Genomic DNA, 14,984 nt, shown 5'->3' on the forward strand with positions numbered 1-14,984 from the left:
AATCTAAGAAAAAAAAAATGTCATGAAGAGACTAGCGGTAGGACGGGAATAAAACACAGACCTACTACAGCATGGACTTGAGGATATGGGGAGGGGGAAGGGTAAGCTGTGGAAAAGTGAGAGAGTGGCATGGACATATATACACTACCAAACGTAGGGTGGATAGCTAGTGGGAAGCAGCCGCATAGCACAGGGAGATCAGCTCGGTGCTCTGTGACCACCTAGAGGGGTGGGATAGGGAGGGTGGGAGGGAGGGAGACGCAAGAGGGAAGAGACATGGGAACATATGTATATGTATAACTGATTCACTTTGTTGTAAAGCAGAAACTAACACACCATTGTAAAGCAATTATACTCCAATAAAGATGTTAAAAAAAAAGAAATCACCTATAAACAACACTGTTAATATTTTATTTATTTATTTTTACTCACACTAGTTATGTTTTATGTGATATTATCTTTATTTAATATTATATTAGGAATATTTTCCTTTGTAGGTGAACTTATTTGTCTTGAAGTAGTATGTGTCATGGAATTGTATGACTTAAAGGATATTATAGATCGTCTCCAGAAGATGTCTACTTTTCTAGGTGCCAGCACCTGAGGGATGTTGGCTTGAGTAAAGTGATGCTCAAATCAAGAAGGATGGAAGATGTCATTTTGGAGAGGAAAAATATTGGAATCTAACGGGGCTAGATTTTGAAGTAATCCCACTCTCCCTCTGAAAACAAACTAATCACCATCTTCCCCCCTTGCCCCTATCCTCCAATAACAAGTTGAGAGACCACAGGTTAGCGCAAACCTTTTTGTTTACCAGGGAAGAACCAAGATCTGGCTCACTGGTTTTTCCACTGACCCTTGTGCTCCAATATAACTAGCAGAATGGCAATAGTTCCCTATTCCATTATTCATAGGGCTTAATTTTTACCTTAATTCTGTCTAGCTAACGTGGAAAATCAAGTTGTCTCTGAGATGTAAATATAAAGATAGGGCTAATTTCTTTTTCCATCTTAGACAATGTTCCCTCTTAGTTACAGAAGCTGTTTGGTTAATTGCAGTTTTTTTTAGGAGAAGCCCATTTGTTCTGTATCATTTAAAGAACTTAGCTGAATGCTGTTTTTGAATATCTGTATGAATTTTTGAATGGTCGAACGACTGCTTTTAAATAAAGCGGTAAATCTTTGAAGCTGGACATTCCTTTCCAATATATTGGAAAAGTGAATAATCCTTTGAGCTTTCGGATATTTTTACTGGGCCTTGACTTGCTACCAAAATGTCCAATCTTCCTATCTAATTTTAGTCTCTAATTTTCTGTAAGTTGTTATCATAGCAAAATGCTGTGTCAGGCACTTGGGGGCTACAGAAGACATAAACCAAAATATTTAGGTTGAAATTACTTTATAATAATAAGGTAAACAAACTTTTGCTCTAAACCTCAATCCTTTTATTGTTATAATTGGAAGCAGCTAGGAAAGTCTTCCTTTTGGTTGTTTGGTCTTGGCATGTAATGAAGTTGAAATATAGCTCTTTCTATTTATTAAACCAATAATCCACTTCTCAAAATAAGATAAATTATTTCCATAGAGTTTATTTACATTTTCTCAATACTAGGCAAATCTTGATCCTAAACATTTTTTTACCTCTTAGTAAAGGAACTAAAAAATCCATTTTAATGGACCAGTTGGGTAATTAGAGATTTCAACATGCCTAGAAATGAAGAAACAGTCTGTGAGATACTAGTCAGTAGTCACTATCCTGGCAGTTACCTGCCACCCAGACCCCTATATCTCAGAGAACTTGGACGTTTGAGCAAGAAGCATTAAGCCAACAAAAAACAATGATAGACATCACAAAAACGTATTCATAGTAGAGGCATTACTGCCTGAAATATTAACTATCATTTTGACAGTTCAGGTTTTGACCCAAGATCCTCTAGTTACGATTAGTTAGATTAGTTCAGATTAGTTAATACATCAAACATCGCCAAGTAAGGTTGCTTTCACACAGTTGCTCAGCTGCTCAGGTTGTGCACTGCACAGTGCCTCCAGGGAGCATGATCAAAAAAAACCTGTTGTCTTCTGTAGCAAGCCAACACCAAGCGTTTAAGCACTTGGAAAAAATTAGTGTGAGTTCTTCCTGTTGTTTCAAGAGAGTTTTATTTGTTACAATTCTAACTGTCTGCATGTGTTCCCCGGGGCAGCTTTGTAAAGGGTAATTTCCGAAACTGCAAAAATAAATATGTGGAATGATGAGGCACGGGCGATACGACTTCTGTCTCAAACGCTTCCACCGATTTGCCAGTGGATGTTGAGCAAGTTGTTCTGACAGTCTTTAGCTTGATTTCCCCTTGACGAAACTGTGGCTGCTGTTGTTTGCTTCCTACTTCAAACGGGATGCTTGACAATGTGTGCCATACATCTTGCCATTCTCAGACAAAATCGGACACCGTCGATACCTTTATTGTAGCCTTTAACATTCGCGAGTTAAGAGCAGCACCAGGCCGCTGAGCACCGCAGGAAGTACACTGAGTGTACGAACGTGTATTCTCACCATGAAACATTTCTTTTGTCAGCTGTGCTACTTAATGAATTCACGGATTCCCTTAAACGCAGGGCCTGCGAAGGATGAGGATCAGGGCCGGAAAGGGTTAATCGAGGCGCTTACCTGTCGTACTGTGAGGCCTCGGCATTACTGTGGATCCTGTCTTCCCTGCTCTCCCTTTTCAACACGTGAGGACCTTTGATGGCAAAATGGCTTCGTGATGCTTCGAAACTGAGAAGGTGAGCATGGTCTGAGGGAAATTAAACAAGCGAACACCATCCAGAGATTAGGGACCCCAGTACACATCTTTATATGCTTTGCCTCAGCTGGCTTGGGGTCTCTCGCCTAGTCTGACTTCAAAGGTACTTTTTATTAATGTGCCAGTGAACCTGTTTTATTATTCTACTGAAATGGCAGGTTCTTAATCAAGGCTAATCAAGCGTTTCATCATGCTTATTATTTAGGCCCCTTTGCTATAAAAGTGAAAGTCAAAAACACTATTCAGGACATATTCTGGTGATTTTTTAAAAAAAATTTCCTAGGGACTTTATTCTTTCAGAGTGTACGGTATATCATATTGGCAGAATTCTGTTACACGAATGAATACGTGTGTATGGATGTAGGTATACATGTTATAGTTAGTAAGATTTTTCAGAGCTCATGATGAAATTTCAGACAGAGGGGAAAAAAATGTCCACAGAATTATCTTTGTTTAATTATACTATAAAAGCTTGAAAAATTTGGAGGATTTAAAATTTTCTCAAGGGGATATGTGCGTGTGTGTGTGTGCGTGTGTGTACGAGTGTGTGTGTGGTGACTGTGGGTAAGATGTTTCTGCCTGCTACTCTGAGTTCCATGAAGAACTTACTTGTAGAAACAGGTCTTCTTTCCGTACAATGTTAACATGTTGTTAAGTCGAATATAAAGGCAATGACTTCGAATATAATGACAAATCAATCCGAAGCTTCAAATGAAGGCTTTTTAAGGATTTTACTCTGTCAAAAAAATATCCGGCTTTGCATTAAAGTCTGACTGAAAGAAAACGCTGTAAAAGCCGCGTGGCTTCGTCTGCTAAAATTAACACAGAATGGAACCTTTGTCACACATACCCCATATTTGTCTTTTTCTTTTCAAATGGGCTATTATTTAATATTTGTGGAATCAAATCTCTGCAGTGCACGAGCTGCTGTCTGTGATAAGCACTTTTGTTTATGGAATTAATGTGCACCCACAAGAATACCCCTTTAGCTACTGAATTACAGGACCTGTGCACTGGGAGAATTGCTGCAGGTGTTGCTTTATTTTAAGAAAAAACCCCAAAGGGTGAAACCACTTTACATAGAGACTTCTCTTCTGCCACCTCAAATGTTTGTCTTCCCCTTGCTGTCCTCTCACCCCATTAATTTCTTTGGGAACGTCTTCTCTCAATTATTTGATTAAAATTCAGAAAATCAGCAGTTTTGCACTGATTTTTTTCATCACCAGTAAAGCCATCGAATCCATAGAGTTGCTTAGAAGTTGTTTGCTCAAGCAGTGATTCTCAAGCCTTTATTTCCAGAGTCATACCTGACAGGCAAGTTTCATTCACGTGTCATATTCCTTATTTCTTTCAGTGTTCTTAGTATCATTTATGACACAGAAGAAGCAAAAGGAGGGGGAGGAGAAGGAAGAAGGATTTTTGTTGGTGTTCCTGATTATTTATTCAACAGCATAACTGCACACACAAACATATACTTTTTTTTCTAGAGATATAATACAGCATCTTGTTCAAGGCAGTTGAGATAAAAATGCTAATTTATTTGTTGGACATGGTTGGAATTCCTTCTGTCTCTCTCTCTCTCTCTCTTTGGATAAATCACACCCTTAAAGCTTCATTTATGATTTCCAGCTTATGTTTCTTTAAAGTGGAACAAAATAAGTGCAGAAAATTGTCTAGATATTTTTCTGATTTTTGTTGTTTTTTTCTGTCTTTACGATTTTTTCATCCATATTTAATTTGACAACATTTTTTCCTGGTGACTTGCCTTTATTTAAAAAATGTTTCCATCTCAGTTTTCACTGAAAGTACTCTTTCTCTTTTTGCACCCATACTTAATTAGTAAATATTTAAATCAGATCGCCCCATTATAGGTATATCACACGTGACATAAACAAGAGCAGACCTGACTCTTGATGAATCAACCACTGGCCTGGGAGATGCAGAACTGTGTGGGTGACTGGAGAGGGGCCAGGGGCATCTGGAAGGTTTAGTATGAAAAGCACTGAAGACAGAATTTGTGTCATATTCTTGGGAACAACTGCCACCCAGCAAGCACTACTGTTATGATTGGGTGGGATGTTGGGAAGCTTTAGTGCAGTGGTTCCCAAACCTGGATGCATTCAAAGTCCCTGGGGAAGCTTTTGAAAATACTGATGTCCAGACACCATCCAGACAATTAATTAGAATCTCTGGGGCTGAAATCTGGACATTCACATTTTTAAGAAGCTCTGCTGGGAAGCCTGACATACAGACAAGGTTGAGTCCTCAGCTTTAGTAAAACTTGACTCACTGAAGTCAAAAAAGATTTCTTGTGCACAATTACCTTAAAGTGTTTTCTCCCAACACAGGAAAGGCAGAAGGGCATTTTTGTTCTACTCTCAAAGTTTCAGGATCACCCTGGACTGTACTTGGTAAGGAAAAGCTGCTTGTCACAAATGGGGTGATCTCATAATGGCTAGAAATTGAAGCCAAACCATGCTGAGTAGAAAGCAGCTGGTAATGCCTGTGTGTTGTTCTGGGCAACCTTTCGGCTCTTTCATGACTTTTAGGCAAAAAGCAATCTGCCACTCAATGAAAAAAAAAAAGTTGCAAGTCTTTGTGGCGAGAACTCTTCTTAGTGCATTTGTTTTTAAGGAATATATTTTTATATATGCATTTGGATATAGCCTTCCCTGGAGGTATTCATTCTGTCTTTAATTTCTTGTTAAATGTTTTATGCTCTTTTCCTAAAGGTACTGAATTCAATATACACACAGTGAAGGGTTCAGAAGGGATTTTTATCCTTGGGGCGTTTTCTTTCATGAATTTTTATGCCCTATGCCCAAATAATTTTTAACAAGCATAATTTATCTCTTGTCCCTGACTCTCTATACATTTTTGGATTGTCTATAACTGCAAAGAACTTGTAACAGTTTTATAATTAAAAAAAGGAACTAGATGAAAGTTTAGCTGTGCGTGTAAAAAGCTAGAATTAGAAGGCAAATTTACTTCTGGTCTTTAAGTCTGACTGCTATATTTACATATGTATCACTTTACATAGAGACTTCTCTTCTGCTACCTCAAATGTTTGTCTTCCCCTTGCTGTCCTCTCACCCCATTAATTTCTTTGGGAACGTCTTCTCTCAATTATTTGATTAAAATTCAGAAAATCAGCAGTTTTGCACTGATTTTTTTCATCACCAGTAAAGCCATCGAATCCATAGAGTTGCTTAGAAGTTGTTTGCTCAAGCAGTGATTCTCAAGCCTTTATTTCCAGAGTCATACCTGACAGGCAAGTTTCATTCACGTGTCATATTCCTTATTTCTTTCAGTGTTCTTAGTATCATTTATGACACAGAAGAAGCAAAAGGAGGGGGAGGAGAAGGAAGAAGGATTTTTGTTGGTGTTCCTGATTATTTATTCAACAGCATAACTGCACACACAAACATATACTTTTTTTTCTAGAGATATAATACAGCATCTTGTTCAAGGCAGTTGAGATAAAAATGCTAATTTATTTGTTGGACATGGTTGGAATTCCTTCTGTCTCTCTCTCTCTCTCTCTTTGGATAAATCACACCCTTAAAGCTTCATTTATGATTTCCAGCTTATGTTTCTTTAAAGTGGAACAAAATAAGTGCAGAAAATTGTCTAGATATTTTTCTGATTTTTGTTGTTTTTTTCTGTCTTTACGATTTTTTCATCCATATTTAATTTGACAACATTTTTTCCTGGTGACTTGCCTTTATTTAAAAAATGTTTCCATCTCAGTTTTCACTGAAAGTACTCTTTCTCTTTTTGCACCCATACTTAATTAGTAAATATTTAAATCAGATCGCCCCATTATAGGTATATCACACGTGACATAAACAAGAGCAGACCTGACTCTTGATGAATCAACCACTGGCCTGGGAGATGCAGAACTGTGTGGGTGACTGGAGAGGGGCCAGGGGCATCTGGAAGGTTTAGTATGAAAAGCACTGAAGACAGAATTTGTGTCATATTCTTGGGAACAACTGCCACCCAGCAAGCACTACTGTTATGATTGGGTGGGATGTTGGGAAGCTTTAGTGCAGTGGTTCCCAAACCTGGATGCATTCAAAGTCCCTGGGGAAGCTTTTGAAAATACTGATGTCCAGACACCATCCAGACAATTAATTAGAATCTCTGGGGCTGAAATCTGGACATTCACATTTTTAAGAAGCTCTGCTGGGAAGCCTGACATACAGACAAGGTTGAGTCCTCAGCTTTAGTAAAACTTGACTCACTGAAGTCAAAAAAGATTTCTTGTGCACAATTACCTTAAAGTGTTTTCTCCCAACACAGGAAAGGCAGAAGGGCATTTTTGTTCTACTCTCAAAGTTTCAGGATCACCCTGGACTGTACTTGGTAAGGAAAAGCTGCTTGTCACAAATGGGGTGATCTCATAATGGCTAGAAATTGAAGCCAAACCATGCTGAGTAGAAAGCAGCTGGTAATGCCTGTGTGTTGTTCTGGGCAACCTTTCGGCTCTTTCATGACTTTTAGGCAAAAAGCAATCTGCCACTCAATGAAAAAAAAAAAGTTGCAAGTCTTTGTGGCGAGAACTCTTCTTAGTGCATTTGTTTTTAAGGAATATATTTTTATATATGCATTTGGATATAGCCTTCCCTGGAGGTATTCATTCTGTCTTTAATTTCTTGTTAAATGTTTTATGCTCTTTTCCTAAAGGTACTGAATTCAATATACACACAGTGAAGGGTTCAGAAGGGATTTTTATCCTTGGGGCGTTTTCTTTCATGAATTTTTATGCCCTATGCCCAAATAATTTTTAACAAGCATAATTTATCTCTTGTCCCTGACTCTCTATACATTTTTGGATTGTCTATAACTGCAAAGAACTTGTAACAGTTTTATAATTAAAAAAAGGAACTAGATGAAAGTTTAGCTGTGCGTGTAAAAAGCTAGAATTAGAAGGCAAATTTACTTCTGGTCTTTAAGTCTGACTGCTATATTTACATATGTATACATACATATAATAAAGCAAATATATACATATTTGTTAGGTAAACAAAACAATACCAAGAAAAGTTCTAAACTCAGTCTGCAATGACTCTCATGTGTGGTCACTGTTGGAAGATTTTTGCTGTTTTCAAATGTTTAATTCCCTTTGCTCCTGTGTTGATGAGAGTAGGTGTAACTATAACCATTCCAGGGGAAAGCTGAGGATTCTTGGAGCGGAAGGGCCGCAGCTGAGGATTTCATATAAAAGGCAAGGAGACCGTCTGCATGGTGTGTACGTGATTCTTCAAATTTAGCCAAAAAGAGGCTGCCTGTGTTTGATCTCCAGAGACAGAGACTATGTTTACATGATGTCAACTTCCCTGGTATCTTTGTGTGTGTGTGTGTGTGTGTGTGTGTGTATTTGTATATTCTTCCTAGTTCGGCTTATTGTTTTGATCAAATTATTTCCTTGACAATTTTGTTTTTGGTTAAATCATCTATAGTTTTTTTTTTTTTTTTTTTTTTGGAAAATGTTCAATTTTATTATTTAACGTTGCTTCACCATTATAAGTTGTACACATGACTATTACTAAAGGTCACTTTACAGAGTGACTGCAAAATGGCCTGAAATTTTAGCAGCACCCATTTTACACAAGATTTCTTTTTTCCACAGAATCACAGACACATCAGGCAAATAATTTCAGCTAAAAATGTTGGCGAGGTGGAAGAGATATCCTTTGATAAAACGCAATGTTAGGACAGTACTTGAGAAGACAGGGTTCTTTAAGTCCCAGATTTAACAAACATAGCCTAAGAGGAAGATAGGGAGTTTCAAGATACACTCCTAACCTTTTAAATATAGCGCCATGGATGTGCCATTACTCAGCACTGCAGGAAATTAAGAACGAATTGGGATTATGCACTGTATTAGCTCCCAAGTTTTCTCAACAATCTCATAAAAAAAAAAAAAAAAAAGAATGAATTGCGAAGAGATAGTGTTGAACTGGTGGATAGGTTGGCATGGGAGGGGAAAGGTAGACCAGTTCTAATAGTCCTTGACTCCACTCCAGCCGTTCCTGTTCCATACCATCCGCTGAGCTGGTCCAGTCCCCTTCACTCAGTGCGTCACCAAAGGCAGCTTCAAGGCTTGATGGCAAGAGGCCACCTCTTCACCTTCTGCTGCCTCTTTCTGCGGCCCCTGACTGCCATGACCGTCTGCTCTAGCCGCATTGTCCTCAGTGTCCAGTCCCCGGACAAGGACGGGGAACCATGGTGAGACCCCAACCCTCAGGCCCTAACCCGTACCCTAAAACTATTGCCTCTAGCCTCATAAATGTGATAGCTATCTATCAAACCAAAGGTGAGCTGCTATCCATATCTCTAGCAGCTGATGCTGCACGTAACTTTATTGAATGCCTTCAATTCTAACCAGCCACCATTCTCTGAAGTGGAGTTAGCTGGGCAAGAATTAAGGAGAAGGGTGATCAGTATTCCTTTGCTCTTGGACACCAACAAGACTTCAAATAGACTTTGTAGCTTCATGTAACACAGCACCTCAATCGAAACCTTTTTTGCAGAACGTCTGTCATAATCTCTGGTGGGAGGGGAGCGTATAGTCCCAGGTTGGGAAGGGGAAGAGGGCTCGTACCATTCTCTTCCTTATAAGGGGAGAGCTCCATCTCACTATTTCTGCCCTTCCATCAACTCAGAAGCTGAGTGGTTCTGAATTTGAGTGTATTTTCTAAGTTCCCAGCCCCTGCTGGTGAATTTGCCCTCCACCGCTCCTTACACAATCGCCCCCACGTTCATCTTCAGGGTCTGCGACTGGCCCTGCTTGTCTTGCCGACCTTCATCCTCTGCTGGACACCTTATAACCTGCTGGGTCTTTGGTACTGGTTCTCTCCCACCATGCTAACTGAAGTGCTTCCCAGCCTCAGCCACATCCTTTTCCTCTTTGGCCTCCTCAATGCTCCTCTGGATCCTCTCCTCTATGGGGCCTTCACCCTTGGCTGCCCAAGAGGGCACCAAGAACTTAGTATAGACTCCTCCAGGGAAGGAGGTTCTGGGAGAATGCCCCAACAGGAGATTCAGGCCCTTAGACAGATAAAGTACAAACAAATGTGGCAGCAAGAAAGGCAGGAGAAACAAAAGAGACATTCCTATGACATCCATTTGCTCAGGAGAGCATATATAAGAACAGAATAATTATTCTCTAGTATCATGAGAACATCTCACTTGTACCCCTGCTCCCTTAGCTTCCAAGTAAAAGAAATACTGAGCAGTGTTTCTACTTTGACCCTAAGTGAGACTTGAGACTATATTTAATGCAGAAACTCACAAAGAATTCAGTCCCTGGAAGAAGTATCTTCACAGTGACCCAGAGTGTCTTACTGTAAATAGTGCTTCAGAGCTTGCAATGTTAGAACAGGCAAGTAATTTTAGAAAACAAAAATTGGACATTTATTCATAACTCAAAAGAAACACTAAGCAGGTAGGGTAAGAGATTAAGTACAGACACAGTGAGTTCCACCCCAGCCCTATTTCTGCAAGGCTTCATAGTCAAACGGAATCTCTGGAGAGAACACCTGGACAACAGAGGATGGGTCAGCGACGCCTCCGGTCTGGACTCCTGCTGCGTCTGCGGCCACCTCTCCTCTTGCCCTTGGGTGGACCCCGAACGAAACACCAGTCTACGCTGATTGGCTGTCCCATCAAATCCTGGCCATTGAGTCCCTCCATAGCAGCTTGGGCCTCCTTGTATGTTTCAGACTCAACTAGAGTATACCCCTTTAGATATCCTGTACGTCTGTCCAGGCTGAGGTGGATGTTTTCTATTTCTCCATACTCTGCAAATTTATCATGGATGTCTTCTTCCGTGGCTTCCTCATGGACTCCAGTAACAAACAGAATCCAACCTTCAACAGAGCGCTGTGGTCCGGGTTCATCGCCATCCTGCTCCACGCTGTCATAATCCTCACGCATCCGCGCTCGAGACCCCTCGTCTTCAGAGCCAAAGCCACGGCCCTGCGGTTTCTTCGCTTTTTCTCTCAGTTTGTGGATGCTCTCGTCCCCATCCTCATCCATGGCGAAATCCTCGCCCCCGGCCTCATGAAGATCCAGTACGTCCGCCATCTTGCCTAAGCTCTCTATGGTTTTTTTACGTTGGTAATAAGTGGTAGAGATGGAATTGAAGCTTTGGATTCTTTTACTGAAAAACGCAAGTGTTTCATAGTACAACATGGATGAAATGAGGATATACGGTAAGTGAATGTTCCAGTCACAAAATGCAAATACAGTGTGGTTCCACCCAGGGGTCCCCAATCCCCGGTACCGCTGCAGCCTGTCGGGAACCAGGCCGTGCAGTAGGAGGTGAAGCTTCATCTGCCGTTCCCCATCGCTCCCCGTCGCTCGCATTACCGCCTGCACCGTCCCCAGCCCCCTTCCCCGTGGAAAAACCGTCCTCCACGAAACTGGTCCCTGGTGCAAAAAGTTGCGGATCACTGAATTTCCACCTATATGAAGTACCTACAGGAGTCAAATTCATTGAGACAGAAGGTAGGATGGTGGTTTTGCCAGGGGATGGGGAGGGATTGTTTAATAGGCACAGAGTTACAGTTGGGGAAGATCAAAAAGTTCTGGAGATGGATGATGATGATGTTTGCACAGCAGTGTGAAAGCGCTCAATACCACAGGACCATATGCGGAAAAATGGTGAAACTGATGAATTTTGTATTACGTATATTTAAGCACAATTTTAAAAATGAGAAAAATGTGTTTTCCAAGTTAACAGGAGGACTCTTCCCGGGCCTTTTACTTTATTGTATTTATTACAGTTTAATAATATATAAGCCAATTTTATTTTGGTACAGTCCATTTTAAATACCCGTGAAGTGCTCGTTTCGGCAGCACACATACTAAATACTTGTGAAAATAAATCAGTAGCTTAATTCATAAGAAAATGAAATGTATGACCCAAACTTAAGATAATTCCTGAAAAGAGGTGAAAATGGTGTTTGCCACTTGATTTGAAACATATGTCATATACATGCTCAAATCTAAGATGCCTCAATGTTTCCTGATATGTGAATCGCATTTCACAGTTTATAAAATGCTCTTAGACATACATTTTTTAAACCCTCACAATAAATTTATAAATATTATCCACATTTTACAGACCAGAAAGTTGAGGCTGAGAGATAAAATATCTGCAGAAATCAGCCTCAGACTCCTCAACTAGCTGTTTCCATTATACCAAAGAGAACAGAGCTTTTATCAATAGAAACACCAAATCCAGACTATTACCTCTCTTTAGGGAATGTGACTCCATGCTTCAGGCATATTAAAGATATCTGCAGGACAAGGGGCCCGGGTACAGGAGGGCAGAAAATACACAGAGATGGGGAGTGTGAGGTGATATACACGGGATAAGTTCATGTCAGTTTTGATATTTGGTGCTTTTACCTTGTAAAAAAAACCTCTATATTTGCTGTGTTAAGCACAGGAGAGAATTCATGAAACTGGAAAATAATAACCAGCTAACTGCTTTCTTACGCTGGTTCCTTAAATTTTCAGTGCTTGTAATCTTGCCTCGCATTCTTTTTTTCCATACGCGTGCTCACACACACACACACAACTCTAAATTAGACAACAAAAGCTAAGAACCCCCAACACAGTCAACATAAAACAAACCCTCCCTTTCGTGTTTGGATGGAATGTCTCCCATTATGTGCGGGTCTGTTGTCTTTGTATTAGAATGTAAGTGCCCCGTGGGCGGAGACCCTGTCATTCAGGATTAATTCTCCCACAGGCTTAGTGAATCACCACAAGCAGGGGAGTGCTTATTACACATTACTTGAGTGACTGATAAGACAAGTAATTGTACCAGAAGAAATGCTAATTTTAAAATGTCTATAAATTCCTGCATTTCACACGTGGAAAGTCCAGTGACCGGGGGCAGCTCTTGGGAATTAGTAACCTGATACAGAATCTTTCCCCTTTGTGTCACCTGTTACAATTTGGCCTCCCTTTGCCATGACTGAAAATCATTACCAGCTGACAGATCTCCCAAGCCTGGTGTCTGCAACCAAAGTGAAATGTAGAATGCTGCTGACATGGGAGGGTAATAGCCTCAATCCGTAAACTTGCCTGGGTTGCTTAGATAATTCAGATCACTCTCTGAAGAACTGGGAGCCCATGTTGAAGGATATTCACCTTGGTAGGTAACAAACTGAGTTTGAGGACAGCAAATCTTTCCTTTGTCTGAGGCAAGGACTAAAAGTGTTAGTTCTGCCTTTTATTAATGTTATAAAGATGAAGTCTCGGGCTTCCCTGGTGGCGCAGTGGCTGAGAGTCCGCCTGCCGATGCAGGGGACGCGGGTTCGTGCCCCGGTCCGGGAGGATCCCACGTGCCGCGGAGCGGCTGGGCCCGTGAGCCGTGGCCGCTGAGCCTGCGCGTCCGGAGCCTGTGTTCCGCAACGGGAGAGGCCACAGCAGTGAGAGGCCCGCGTACAGGAAAAAAAAAAAAAAAAAAAAAAAAAAAGATGAAGTCTCTATTTTGATTGGACACTCTTCTAGTAGAAGAGGATCTATTTGAGGAGACAGGAGGCTGACTGGATCCTAGAATGAAGATACAGTGGATCCCAAGTAAGCCAGGGTCTCCCAGATCATGTGCTACACCTTAAAGCAGAGTTTGGAAACCACATTGACCCTTTCGGCTACATTCAAATGATATCGGCTGGAAGGTGTTCCAATTGCCAAGTTAAAACAAGTCAAAAGTTGAGGCGCACATCACTGGACTCCTCCTAAGACACAGGGCCAAGAATTTTATCTAAATAGAGATGCTATGGTGTCACGGAAAAAATGAATGGATTTGGAATCAGAAGAGCTGGTTTCACAGAGGAGCTCTACTATGTCCTCGCTCTGCGATTTGGTCAGTCTGAGCCCAGTCTTCATCTATACAGGTGGAAAGAGTAGTATGTGCTTTAAAAGGGATAAATTGGGAGGTTGGGATTGACATATACATACTACTCTATAAAAAATAGATAACTAAGGACCTACTGTATAGCACAAGGAACTCTTCTCAATACTCTGCAATGACCTATGTGGGAAAAGAATCTAAAAAACAGTGGATATATGTATATGTATAACTGACTCACTTTGCTGCACAGGAGAAACTAACACAATATTGTAAATCAACTACACTCCAATAAAACTTTTTAAAAAATTTTAAAAATTACAAAAAATTAGGAACACAAAAGGTGGTTTTCTATAGAAGAATTCCAAATGCTCTATGTAGACACACCCCTCCTCCAGGACGTAGGGCTTAATTCTTCTCCCTTTAAATATGGACTGCACTTAATGACTTGTTTCCAACGAATAGGTAAGGAAAGGTAAATATTGTAACTCTAAAGTAGGGAAAACTGGCAAATACAGTCTTAATCAAGCGAACAAAGTCAACATCACCAGTGATAGGTTGATATCACACACCCCCATGAGATTATTTAATGAATCTGGCACTTCACCCCGGTGATATTCCTGCTCACAAAACATAACCCTAGTCTAATCATGGATAAACACCAAACACAACTGAGGGCCATTCTATAAACCACCTGATCCACACTCTTCAAAAGTGTCATGTCATGGAAGACAAGGAAAGGCGGAGAAACTGTCCCAGACATGAGGAGATGAAGGAGGCATGATGGATAAATGCCATGTGGTGTTCTGAATTGGATCCTAGAACGCAAAATGACATTTGCAGAAAAAACCTGTTGCAATCTGAGAGAAGTGTGTTTAGTTAGTAGTATTGTACCAATGCTAATTTCTTAGTTTGGACAAATGCACTGTAGTTAAGTAAGATGGTAACATTAGGGAGAGCTGAGTGAAGAGTTATGGGGACTCTCTGTGCTATCTTGGTGACTTTTCTGTAAATCTAAATTTATTCCAAAGTAAAAGAAAAAAAAAGACTATGACGATTGAGACGATGTACATGACAGGATTTTGTAGATACACAGGATTATAAAACTGTGCATAGTATTATTATCAGAATAACTACACTTAAAACTTAACAAGCCACAAGGGTGTTCTATGAAGTTGTGAGCTGATAAATAGTGTCTAGTTCCTCTTTTTCCCACCATCTTTTTTTTTTTTTTTTTTTTTTTTGCTGTACGCGGGCCTCTCACTGTTGTGGCCTCTCCCTTTGCGGAGCACAGGCTCCGGACGCGCA

The 14,984-nt window shown here is 40.4% G+C and overlaps 1 protein-coding gene and 1 pseudogene across 1 annotated transcript; one reads left to right on the plus strand and one right to left on the minus strand.

Moving 5' to 3' along the window:
• LOC102983858 (gonadotropin-releasing hormone II receptor-like) overlaps nucleotides 1-10,185 on the plus strand; it is a 172,627-nt pseudogene extending 162,442 nt beyond the window's left edge.
• A 10-nt stretch (nucleotides 10,186-10,195) lies between these two features.
• Nucleotides 10,196-10,902, minus strand: LOC102983009 (RNA-binding protein 8A-like). The gene has a single exon (XM_055079641.1). The coding sequence runs from the start codon at nucleotides 10,892-10,894 to the stop codon at nucleotides 10,367-10,369; it is 528 nt and encodes a 175-aa protein (XP_054935616.1). The 5' UTR covers nucleotides 10,895-10,902; the 3' UTR covers nucleotides 10,196-10,366.
• Between the last annotated feature and the right edge of the window lie 4,082 nt (nucleotides 10,903-14,984).

This window comes from Physeter macrocephalus, chromosome 18 (assembly GCF_002837175.3).
Source record: "Physeter macrocephalus isolate SW-GA chromosome 18, ASM283717v5, whole genome shotgun sequence".
NCBI classification, from domain to species: domain Eukaryota; kingdom Metazoa; phylum Chordata; class Mammalia; order Artiodactyla; family Physeteridae; genus Physeter; species Physeter macrocephalus.